We start from the raw sequence: 12,485 nt of genomic DNA, 5'->3' as shown, positions 1-12,485 counted from the left end.
AGAGCACTGCCAGAATCCTGCAAAATGACCTATGACCTAGGCTATTAATGTACACGTGTCTGGCCAAACATAATCCAGGAGGGCCATGTGAGGGCTGAATGCCCTTTAGTGGGACCTGTGCTCAAAGACCAGTGCCTTCCAGCTTGACTGGCATTTGCCAGAGAAAAAACAGAACTGGTAGGTCTGCCACTTTTGCCCTGTTCTCATGACAGATGAAGTTACAGGCATCTTAACATTTGGCACAGCCTCCGTAAACTGTCCAGACTCACAGAGGCTCAGTGTGAAGAGAACACTGGTGATAGCATAGAAGTTTAACTGACTTTGTGTTACACTGCGATGATCAAGTGTTCCCTTTTTTAGCAGTGTATTTAAACCAGTGGTGTCGAAGTGTAGAACAGCACGCTTCACAATCTGTACATAGTATCAGCCGTCTGGTTTCATGTCCTGAACTCGTAGTTGCCCCCCCCCCCCCCCCCCCCCCCACACACACACACACACACACTCTTTTTAAATAAGCCACAACATTTTTTCTTAGCTGTCATTAAGCATTTCTTTATATTAGACACTAACATGGAGGAGGAGCTGAATCTAAATCTCATTTTTAATGATTTCAATGCTGAGGTCTTTCTTTAGAGAAGGATAAAGTTGTCTCCATTGCATTAAACCCATCATATGTATTAGGAGTAGCAGGCAGCCACTGTGTAGCACCCAGTGATCAACTCCAAATATAAACCAGTGCCTCAGTCAAAGACATAGTGAAAGAAGAACATGTAATTTTCTGCACAAAGGGGCTCGCTGCGCCAACATCCAGCCTTGCAGTGCTGTCAGCGCTGAGAAGCATTTTGTTCATGGTTCCTTGAAATGTAGGAAAAAACTGAAGTGTTTTAAAAAAAAATCATTATTTGTGGAAACAGCTATGTGGGCGATGACATTGCATGGTCATTGATTCCTTCTCTAATGTGCAATCAGTGAGAAAATTTTGTGTTTCAAACGGGTTTTTATTTACATTCGATTTTTGCATGTATTTTAATGAAGATGCAGTGAAGAAAAATCATAACCATGATCACAAGCATTTCATATGAGTCTGAATGTGCAGTGGTTATCCTCCTCCTTGATAATTTGTGCAGTTCTCTGTAGAATATGGGATAAACGCTTCTGGTCCAAAATCCTGATTGATGATATTAATGTTCAAAGCACCGTTTGTGGGCTTCTGTGTGTCCACCCATAACTTATAAAGTGTTTAAGGTTGTCTGTCACTATATCATAGATACATGTGAAAAATAATGAAAATAAAAACTGGAATTATAAACTAAACTGTATAAAACACAAAGTTTGTGCTACTACCAGAAACACAAACATAGGAGCCAGGGGAAATTTCCCTTCTTTCATTCCGTAACAGTCATTTATGTGTCTGTGTCACATTCAGTTTCATCAATCAGTGATCAAACGCCTGCTTGACCTCGTTTCATCTAAAAGTCTCTTGTTTTTGTGCTTCCACCTAGCGGTTATTTTTGGAACGACATCATTACAAGAATCCATCGGTTAGTTTCACTTCCGTTGCTTTTGCAGCAGCAGTTAATGTTAGAAATGCCAAATGAAATGATATTAGCAACCTGGTGAATTCTTTTATTTCTTAAAAAATATATTATTAATCGAGCCCCTGCAGCTGCTTACAGGCTAGTGCAGCTCCGCATCAGCTAAAGCTGGCACCAAATTCTGGCCAAATAGATCAGAAAATTGCAAACTGCATTTCTGTGCATCTGTGGAATCGCTGAAAGCAGATCAAACAGCTCGCCTGACTTAAACCTAAAAATTCCCAGAGCTCATCATCTATCTAACTCTCTCCTTCTCCCCCTCTCTCCCTCATTCTCTCTCTCCTACAGAGACCCAGCCGGTCCGGCTGTCCTCCCTGCTGCCATGGCCGCGGAGGCTGCCGGTAGGAATGATGCCACGCGTGGACCTGCAAACAGCACAGAGATGGAGGTGCGGGTAAGATGCTTTTCAGGTAGTTTGGGTCGCTGTCTTTTCGCGGGAAGCCTCCAGGATCGAGGTGGTCCCTCGACAGCAGGCCTTTGTGCGCCGCTGCAGAGATGGAGTTGGGATTTATTTTTTCATTTTGTGTCACATTTCAGGCCAGAGCTCCATTTTTTCCCGTAAAGCAGGGAGGGTGGATGAGGGTTATCTTTCAGAGGGGGGGCAGAGAGCGACCGCTGAGCATCGCAGCGCTGCTGCAGCGCTCACGTCCTGCGTGAAAGGGAGAAGTGAAAGCGCAGCAGCTGGTCGGCTGCAGAGGGCTCGGCTTATAAATAGCCCTTCGTTGACTTCTCTTTCACAATTTTTATTCGGCAAATGTGTCTTCCTGAATTCGGAGAGATTTAAATACGGCCGTCAAGCCTGTTTTCTTCCACTTGGTAGTGACGCAAATTGGCAACAACTTGGCAGGCAAGGTAGGAAATTCTTCCTGATCAACAGAGCAGAGCCTGTTATGAATGAAAAGCGAGCCTCTGCTGGGCTGATCGAGGTCATTATCGCAGTGTACAAGCAAAAGAGGCAATGTGGTGTTTTCATCAAGTATAGGTCTGTCCATCTGGTCAGATGGGTGGAAGGGTGGGATTGCTACAAAAAAAAATGTGTTAGGAGAAAAAAAATCACGCTCTTAAAATATGTCATTAGTTTTTTAAAATTTTATTCCCAAGTATTATTTTGGGGACATCAGAAAACATATTGATGATTATGGAGCGCTACTGAGGTTATAGCACCTGTTAAAGTGTGTGTGTGTGTGTGTGTGTGTGTGTGTGTGTGTGTGTGTGTGTGTGTGTGTGTGTGTGTGTGTGTGTGCGTGCGTGCGTGCTATTGGCGTCTGTTCTTCATGCCTTCTTCAGTTGCTGGCTCTCAAACTCAACCTGTTCTTCCACTTTGCATTCATGCGGACGAGATGTTTGTGTCAGCTAATGTTCAAATGCTCTTTACCTGTTGACTTCAGTCTTTGGCCTCACTTCTCAAGTGCTCTTCATCCCTTCCACATCTCCCTTTTTCTTTACATCGTGTCCAATGGTGAGTTTGTGCTCCTTCAATCGGTTTGGTCTCCTCTAGATGAGGTTAGCCTTGTCTTTTTTCCAGGCCTTTCTCATATTCAGTGATGGATAGTCAGCGTTTGTTTGCATTTTAAATCAATGTGTCATCTGAAGTGGTTACAGTTGCCACACAGAATCAGGGTGACATGTCTGCAAATGTAGGCTAAAGTGCCAAAGGTGAGGCTAACCAAATGCAGCAGATTATTCACTGCAGTCTCCCTAATCTCCTTGCTGGAAAATGAGAGATTCTGGATTAAAGGAGGGAGTTTGGTGGAAACCCGTGAAAGAACGCCGTTATTAGAGATTACTGGACTCAGGATTGTTTTACGACCCACATACTTTGTCTGATGCAGCTTTGTAGTGATGCAGAGAAATTAACAGGAACATGAGAGTATGCTTGGCTGTTTCTGTGTGTTGTTTGGTCAGAAGTGAGATTTGTATTTGGCTTTTGGATGAAAGGGCAAACAACTTTCTCTTTCTGCCTGTTCAATTGTTTGGTGATTGGCTTATGAAAAATAACAGTTTGTATTTTCAGCTTCTTGCACTGAAGTCTTTCAAATCCAGCCTTGTTTCTCCTGCTGAAGGAGCTGCAACCTTCTCCAGGGGACTAAAACTCATTCAGGAGTCAAATGTTGTTACTTAAACAGTAATGATGGATATTTTATTTGTAGAGATGGCTAGGCTACACAAAATTATGCTTTTATTTTTAACAAGTTGAAATTTCCATTTTTGAAAAGCAGAAAATAGCACGGTACAGTATGGGAACATCATCTAAACTCAATTTATTTGTGGGTCTATAAGTGTTAAATATGTGTAAGCATTGGTTAACTGAGGTTCTGGAGAGAATTACATCAACATGTTATGGCTATAAAAAAGACACACTTATGTCAAGGGTGGGTTCCCCATATAAACTAACAGGTATTTTGTAACTATAAGGAATGGAAACTTCCTACTTTCAAATTCCTTGCATTTGTAAACATAACTGGCCAGTTCAGTGGGAAGATTCGTCTCTGTAAGTGGCCACTTAAATATTTTTCAAACTTGTGATTGAGCCTAACCGCTGTGACAGGCAAACGTGTTTAAGTGAAGCACATGTAAAAATTGTGGCAAATTAAGTGGTCGGCTCTTCCTGGTGGGAATATTTAATGATGGATGCACTTCATTTCAAGCACTTAATCAACAAATAGGAAAACATGTTAGAAATTAAAATGTGGCCACAGAAATTTGTTGTAGGAAACTTTTTTTTGCGGCATCTTCTAATCAATTATTTGTAGAAAGAGGAAGACTAGACAGTTATCCTACTTCCTCTTTGTATTTCAGTAAAAGCCTTCACCACAACAAAACCTTCACTTCATGTGCAGAAACGAAATGCACAAAGTTAAAACATTTACTTTAGGTTCAGTACATGGATGCTCTGTGTTTAACACAATACAAGACTTTGTGTGTCATTGCATAAACGTTGCGAAAGGTTGACTATAACTACAGATTATCTGCAGCATATTTGACATTATTTCACTGTCATATTTCCTGCTATAAATCCTTCCTTATTGGAGGAATACAAAAGCAGCGAGGTACATATTCTCCACTAAAGAAAATATTATTTAAAGATATTTGGAAGGTTTATGCAGGTGACAATATCTATATAGACTACAGCATGAGAAATCATTGTTGTAACGTTAAGTCTGCCAATACTGAGCATGCTTTTAGACTTGCATCAGGAATGTTGGTGTTTAACAAAATGTTCTCTCTTCCAGCTGAAGGAGGAAAAAATGAAGGCTGATCTGGAGGCGCCTCTGCCGGCTGGACAGGAAGACTTTGCAATCCGGTGTCGAGATGTGTGCCGATCGTATGGCAAACTGAAGGTCCTCAACAACCTGAACCTGGCTGTGCCACAGGGACAAATGTGAGTAGATAATACCAACACAGCCTGTTAATTTAGAGCGTTTTAACTGGACAAGATTATAAATGTTCATAACAAAAGTCAAGTGTAAAAATCAAAATGTAAATACTGAGTGAAATAGTGAAAAGCTGAAGGTGTTTTACTTCCTGTATCACTAACAGCAACAAATATTTGACTCTTTCTTTTCTTCTTGGTGAGCAGATAAATGCTTAACCTGCAAACAATGCTGACATTTCTGGGTTAGGTGTCGGGACCCAATTCAAGCTGCTCATCTTGCCTTCACTTTTGTCAAGCATCTATTGACTGATTAGCTGTTGAAAGCTTAATTTCCTGCAGGATATTCAGGGTTATCTTTATAAACATCTACATTGTTTCTCAATAAGGCCTTAATGGGAAAATTCCACTATCCCACAGGGGAAGGAGAGCTTAGCATGACACTGCAAAGAAATTTTCAACCTGATGTGTCGGTGACAGTTCAGCTCTAAGTGCACACATTTTGCTTCTGGTGTCGCTGTCTCTTAGTTCGTTCCGTTGTCAGTTTCTTATAGATGATCTACATTCATTTTTCTCTAATATGAATCTGCATTCTTGAAGTGACAAGTATGACAACAAAGAATGGGGCCACCAAAAACGTTGACCTATACTTTGTGTGCACATGAAAGCATGTAACAATGCTTTCATGTGCACACAAAGTATGTAAGAGAAAATAAAGTCAAATGAACAACCTGGCAAATTCTTGAAGGTTTCTCATGTTTCTTGCTAGCTGGAAATATGTAAAACATGAATGTGAAAAACCAGTAAAACATGCAGACAGAACGAGTGTTACAAAACCCCACTGTGCTCTTGGAATATAACTTATATTGTTCCATTATGTTATTGTTCATTGTTTTAAACCTGAGGATAATTATCTCATTGATTGTAGAATAAGTATAGGCACTTTAACTTTCAAAATAATATAAATAATATAGTCTTTTATCAAGTTTTTCAAACTTAAACTTAAAAATGTGTTGAACTGTCATTGGCCTGTCTCCCGTCCAGCTATTTAAGCCATCAGTATTTCTAGACATACCTGATAAAAGTGCATGTGATAACAGAGTGCAGTGCAAACTCTGTGTGATGTATCTGAGACCGTTTGTAGCCTAGATATGAAAAAATACAATTTTTGATGTATCCAAAAATGGCTCTACATGAAAACCACTTTACATTCAGCAGACGTTAGTTGTAAGTTGACATTATGTATGAAAATAGTCACAAAGCCATTGCAATTTGATTTTTTTAACACTTAGCAGCATTAGCATCTCAGCGTCTTCAGAGGCTGGTATTAGACTGAAACGTCTAAAAGGAAATATCTGTCTCAGATTAGATTCCAGGAACACCTTTTTTCTAGAATGGTGAACTAGTTTCCTTTCAGTTAACTCAATAACCAGAAAGAGCAGCATTCCCTAGTCACATACTTTTGTACTGTCCCAGTGTTTCCCTCTGCAGGATCACGCTTTAAGTTCTATCTGAAATTTTTGTGATTGTGTTTTTCAGTTATGGCCTTTTGGGGCCCAGTGGATGTGGGAAGACCACACTTCTCAAATGCATTGTGGGAACTTTGAAAATCTCACGAGGTCACATCACTGTGCTAGGGAAGCCGCCTGCGTTTCCTGGCCACGATATTCCGGGGAAGAAAGTCGGATACATGCCACAGGTAAACACCACATAGTATATATTCACATTAAAATGCGTACCTTTGCTCTTGTTTTAATTTTTTTGAAATACTCATGTGCCCAAAGATCCTTAACATATTTGAATAAAGCAGCAAATTTGTTGAAGTGACACAAAGGCAGCCCTACCTGGTTTTATTTATTCTCTATTATTTGGTTGTTCTTAAAAAGCCTGTGAACTTACAATCAAAGTCCTTGCAGCCATTTGTCCACAGAAGGTTTAAGCAAGTGTGTTCTGTCCAGAAAATTATCACCCCAACATCCACATCAGCTGCTTTAAAGCCATAAAGATTGTATGAAGCCTTGCTCTGGGGCTTCTGTAATTTGGCCTTTGCTGCAATGAGCCACCTGTACCTGAGTGAGCCCCATTACTGTCATTAGGTATCTGATGAAGTAGATAACACAGCATAGTATTTGTCGTCTTGTGTGTAACCCTGACCATTGCATTCATCCATGCAGGAAGTAATCTGCAACCCAGAGTGGGAGGAATGTGACACCTTGAATGTTTTCTGTTACAGCAATGCGGACAGATGCATCTTTAAACTAGCGATATATACTGCTTTCTTGAAATTGCTGTTGCATAAAAAATGTATATCTGCTGTTATGTAAGACTTTAATCCTTCAACAAAAAGTACCAGCTTTAATCCTTCCCAGGAAGCAAGAAAATAAAGTAAAAGCAGTAAGAGTAAAACAGATGCTAACTTTGTACATGTAATAGATTTACATCCACTGGTGCAGTTGTATTTGTCCTGAGGTGTGCTGGAAATGTTGGTGTTTGTGACTCAATCAGAGCATCAGATATGAGTTTCATTTTCTGCTTTTGTGCTGCACAGGAATTGGCGTTGTACAATGAGTTCACCATTAGCGACACCCTGACCTTCTTTGGCCGAATTCACGGCCTGACATCTAAGGAAACCCAGGCACGCATGAACTTTCTCATTGACTTCCTGGATCTACCTCAGAAGACCAGTCTGGTCCGAAATCTTAGGTAAAAACCACATATGATGCAGCAGTTGACCTTACAGATAGAACGATTTCAAAATCCAATGAGTAAAAGCTGATCTTACCCTGTAAGGTTAAAGTTGTAAGAGTGATCATCATAAAAGCGTATACTAATATTGAAAGTGTTTTTTCTGCAAACAGTGATGTGGTTCATGGATGTTAGATTTGATGCACGGAGATGTGAACTCATGCATTATTTCCCTAGATACAGCCAATTTATGAAGGGTAGCACTGTGCTTTTGCAGATGTCTGTGTGAAGACTTTAAACCCTTAATCTAAAATCTGTATTTATACCACAGGCTGTAAACCCAGGCTCAGTAAAACATTATGACTTTTCTGATAAAGCACCAGGTGAAACTCAGGGGCAGTTGTACAGTACATTATATTCCCTTGATTATCACTTTCCATTAGTGGTGTGAGGTTTGACTGATGCCAAGATACCCAATCAAATCTTACCTTGCAAGGCAGCTGGGTTCTTGATCACAGTCATGCGATAATCTTATCTTGCCATGTTTAACGCTGTACTCTTATACCAGATCCACAAATGTAACTGTAGTTGTTTAAGGAGCTCCTGGCCAGTAAGGTAGCAGCCATAGACACAGTTTAGCTGTGACAGAAGACAGTTGGACAGATGGAGCAATAATCAGCCACTGACACCAACTAGATGGTTTGGTAGACTAAGGAACTGCTAGGTTTTTAAGTGCCATAGATTGCAGCTTGTTTTTCTTCTTAGGCACTTTCTATCCTCCTTGTGCTATTGATTTTACTGGATGCAGTTAGCATATTGCAGTATCTCCATGACATAATGCTCACATTGCTCAAAAGTAATTTGGCATACTGGTTGATAGGGAAAAATGTTTATCCCTGACTGGTTGGCAGTGGTTCCTGGAGGTTGCTGGCTGTCACTGGATGAAATCGGTTGCAAAGAAGGTGCTGTACAAAATTGCTTTGGTTGCTAGCAGATTGCCTCGTTGCCTGTAATTTTTAAGTTTGTCTGGATATACTCACTATCATCTAGCCAAGTATTAATAAAACTTGAAAATGTACAACGCAAACAGGAAATGGAGAAGATTTGTCTTCAAAGTAAAAGTAGCGCCTCCATGCCATTGCCAACATGTTTCAAGGTGCAACTTTTACTTTGAAGGAAAAAAGTAAAAAATGTATCACACTTTTCAGTTTCACTACAGTGTGAGAGTTGCTGGACAGTGTTTGTAGATAAATTCATCACTTTCATCTAAAATACAACCAGTTATAAGCAATGACATGGAATCTTTTGCCAACTGGTCAGGAAATACTCATTGTTGTCAGTGGGTCACTGACCAGTCTGTCGGCCTTTGTGACTGGGCTTTAGCAATCATTTTCCAAGCAACTATCATCAACATTCAGCAACCAGTTGAAATACTCATATTTCCCCCATACAAATGTCATTGCCAACTGGTCACAGATCAGTCTCATGCGTGGCCAGGGCCTTATTCACTTCACCCTACATTGACACCATGATTGCCACACATCCAAAATGGTGTAAAAGTTAATGTTGCCTGATTACTTGTAAAGTGTCTACAAAACCTCAATAGTTAGATATATTTGTCCAAATCCAATAATTTTTTGAAGTAGGCCTTAAAAACATTCAGTTTGTGTTGTTTGAGGAACTGTTGGCCGGTTGCTCCACAGCTATGGCTTAATCTTCAATGTAATCGAAGATAAATGGATCATCTGTCAACGTGCTAACTATACTAGCAAGCTATCCTGACTGCTATTTTTTAATATTTTTCAAGCAGCTCCGAATTCCTGTTTTGAAAGGTGGCCCTGGTTTGGAAGTCTTTTATGCAGAGATTTTCTCACAACAACATAAAGAACTGTCTACTGACATGCTAACTATATAGCTAGCTACACTGACTGCTTGTTAGTTTTTAAAGTCTGTCAGACTGCTGCTTGTTTTCCCTAATTTGTGCTTTCTGTAGTGTTTTGCTGATAGGATTGGTTGCGTAACCGATAGTAGATAGACACTGATAGAGAAATGGGTCATTCAATCACATGCCAAGGTTTTTTAAATGTGCCGTATACTTCAAAATAGTATGCACAGATGACTTTCCAGATGGTTCTTTTTAATAAAGGTCAAATCAAATCTGTCAACAATTTTCTAGTTTAAGTATATAATGAAGTAGACTTGATAGATTACTCAAATTCAGAACCACAGTTAAAGCAATGAGAATTTAGTTTAGTAATGTACTTTGGAGCATTTTGCAGCTATTGTATAAACATTAGCATTTTTCTACTGTGTTTTTCATCAAGGGAAAGTTCCACAAGCCTCCCAAACTATTTTTACTCACAAATTCAAACCAAAAGTAGACAATCTGGCAACACTGGTTTGCATGCTTTTTGTGTAGCCATCAAAGCAAAGGTCCCTAGAGTCCTAGGGATATTATGTGAAATTGCCTGCATATTCCAGTCTCCCCTGCTGTTCATAGGCTGCAGCAAAGTCCCTATTTTCACTGTACAGACATCAAAGTTTGTCTTTTTCAATCTTATGTGCTTAATATACAATATGTGCCCCAAAGTAAAGAGCTTCTCATAAGCAAGAAAGAATTTCTGATTATTCAGAAGTTGTCGCTCTGCATTCAACATCACTCCCACTTGCGTCACCATCCAGACCAAAAGTTTGAGCACCACTACATTGGCAGCTCACTTTGAAACATGCAGCATGATATTTTTTTGTGAACAAGTGATCATATCTGCAGAGTCTTTATGACTAGTATGAAGCCAGCTGCAGCTCTGTTTGCTTGTTGTTATCTAATCACAGTGTCATCCTTTGCACATCAAAAAAGTGAGAGCAAAAAGCCTCATTCTTGAGATGACATTTGCCTTTCTGAGTTCCTGTTTTCCAATCTATGGTAATAACTCCTTGAGGCCTGTTCTTGTTTTTTTATGCTTTTTCAACCAAAAAATAAAAGAATAGTATCCTCCTTTTTACGCTCAGAAGCTTAGTCTGCATAAGCTGTAAAACCTCTGGAAATTATTGAGCGAACTCTTTGATTTAATTTATTTTAGGGGCGACCGTGGCTCAGGGGGTTGGGAAGCGTATCTGTAACCGGAAGGTCGCCGGTTCGATCCCGGGGCTCTCTGTCCTGGTCGTTGTGTCCTTGGGCAAGACACTTTACCCTACTTGCCTACTGGTGTTGGCCAGAGGGGCCGATGGCGCGATATGGCAGCCTCGCTTCTGTCAGTCTGCCCCAGGGCAGCTGTGGCTACAACCGTAGCTTGCCTCCACCAGTGTGTGAATGTGAGAGTGAATGAATAGTGGCATTGTAAAGCGCTTTGGGTGCCTTGAAAAGCGCTATATAAATCCAATCCATTATTATTATTTTTAGAAATGTTACTAATTATTCTAACTATAAGAGATATAATTGCTAAAGCTCCGGCAGATCAATGCAAGTGGCAGATTACTTTATGGCCCTTTTATAAGAGTAATCACCATCTCCGGATTCACAACCCTGGTTCAATACAAAGAGCCTTCTGTTGTCCAGGAGGCCCTAACACCAGTTTTCATTAGAGGCTCATTTAATATTCATGGTAAAGTTGGTAAAGATTTTGCAACAGGCTGATGCCTCAGCTTGTTCTTCCCCCATCGTGGGAGAAGATTCACTCTGTTGCCCTTTGATTGCTTTTGTGTTACAGTGGAGGTCAGCGGCGAAGGGTGTCTCTCGGGGCGGCTCTGCTCCAGAATCCAGAGCTGCTCATCCTGGATGAACCAACAGTGGGAGTAGACCCTGTGCTCAGATCCAAGTATGTATACCGTCTGTCTTCTCCTGTATCATGCAGCACACGTGCACCGTTGTTTTCCAGGTGATGTCACCAAATATTTTCCTGCATAGAGAAATGTTTTTGAGGCGCCAGAACTGAAGGAAGATTACTACCAGTGTAATATAGTTATTTTTGCCACTTTTGTTAATGAGAGATTTTCATAATTCATGTATAATAGATCTTTTCATTCACACATAATGAGAAATAAAAGAAAAAGTAGTTGATCCTAAAGGGCAAAATAGAAACCCTGCTGTCAAGCACAGCTAGCAAAAAATCATAAACTAAAAAAAGACATCAAATTAAGAGATTTATAAGAATGTATCATTTTAAAAATCATTTTTAAGTCTATGGCATGTGCACCAGTTCCAATCCCTTCAAAAGTCCTTACAAAAACGTATTTGTGATTTTTTTTTTAACATTTGTACAATAAATAAAACTATAAATGTTATCTTTAACCAAGCTGAGGACTCTAATGCAGGACACCACTCAGTAAAGGTTTGCAGATTTCACTACAAAAGTCAGAGAATATTGCAAGGAAGGAAATGGGGAATCCTGAGGTGGAAGGCGCAGATGCAGTGGTGCTAGAGGCTTGGCAAGTGAGCTGGTGGGCAAGTCCAGGGAGCACGGGGCATGTCTGTGAGTGGCGGTGAGTGGACAGGCAGAGAATCCGAGAAGCTGAGGTGATGTGCAATCTTTTGCACAGGGCGACAAACCAAGGTAAGACTAGTGAAAAACATGAACCTAACAAGAGAACGGGAAGCCTGAGCAATACTAACGTACCAGTAGACAGAGCAGTCAGGCAACAAGTGAGAGGACAAGCCTGAGCTCATTTGCAACAGGTGCAAATGCTGCATTTGCACCTGTTGCAAAGATGCAGGGCCAAAAGGGCCAAAAGGAAGCCGCTTGACCAGACACACACCCACCCTGGGAAAGAGAAGCCAATAGAACGCAAGAAGATGAAGAAGTTCCTAACTTTTGTTTTCAAGGGGCAGCCCATCA

General features: G+C 40.5%; 1 protein-coding gene across 4 annotated transcripts in view; it reads left to right on the top strand.

The window, feature by feature from the left end:
- Positions 1-1,854: 1,854 nt before the first annotated feature.
- abch1 (ATP-binding cassette, sub-family H, member 1) overlaps positions 1,855-12,485 on the top strand; it is a 33,626-nt gene continuing 22,995 nt past the window's right edge. Inside the window, exons 1-5 of one of the 4 annotated variants that reach the window (XM_085427347.1) lie at positions 1,855-1,983; positions 4,829-4,977; positions 6,508-6,667; positions 7,517-7,671; positions 11,361-11,468. In XM_085427347.1, the coding sequence (XP_085283473.1) occupies positions 1,918-1,983; positions 4,829-4,977; positions 6,508-6,667; positions 7,517-7,671; positions 11,361-11,468 (638 nt within the window). In that variant the 5' untranslated portion in view covers positions 1,855-1,917. Of the gene's footprint in view, positions 1,990-2,245; positions 2,448-2,927; positions 3,055-4,828; positions 4,978-6,507; positions 6,668-7,516; positions 7,672-11,360; positions 11,469-12,485 lie in introns of those variants that run through there. The other 3 variants (XM_085427351.1, XM_085427349.1, XM_085427348.1) reach the window with 3 other exon arrangements.

Source organism: Rhamphochromis longiceps, linkage group LG13 (assembly GCF_057381845.1).
Source record: "Rhamphochromis longiceps isolate RC_006_pf linkage group LG13, R_longiceps_female_GT1.1, whole genome shotgun sequence".
Classification (NCBI taxonomy): domain Eukaryota; kingdom Metazoa; phylum Chordata; class Actinopteri; order Cichliformes; family Cichlidae; genus Rhamphochromis; species Rhamphochromis longiceps.
This window is presented reverse-complemented; position numbering and strand designations above follow the sequence as displayed.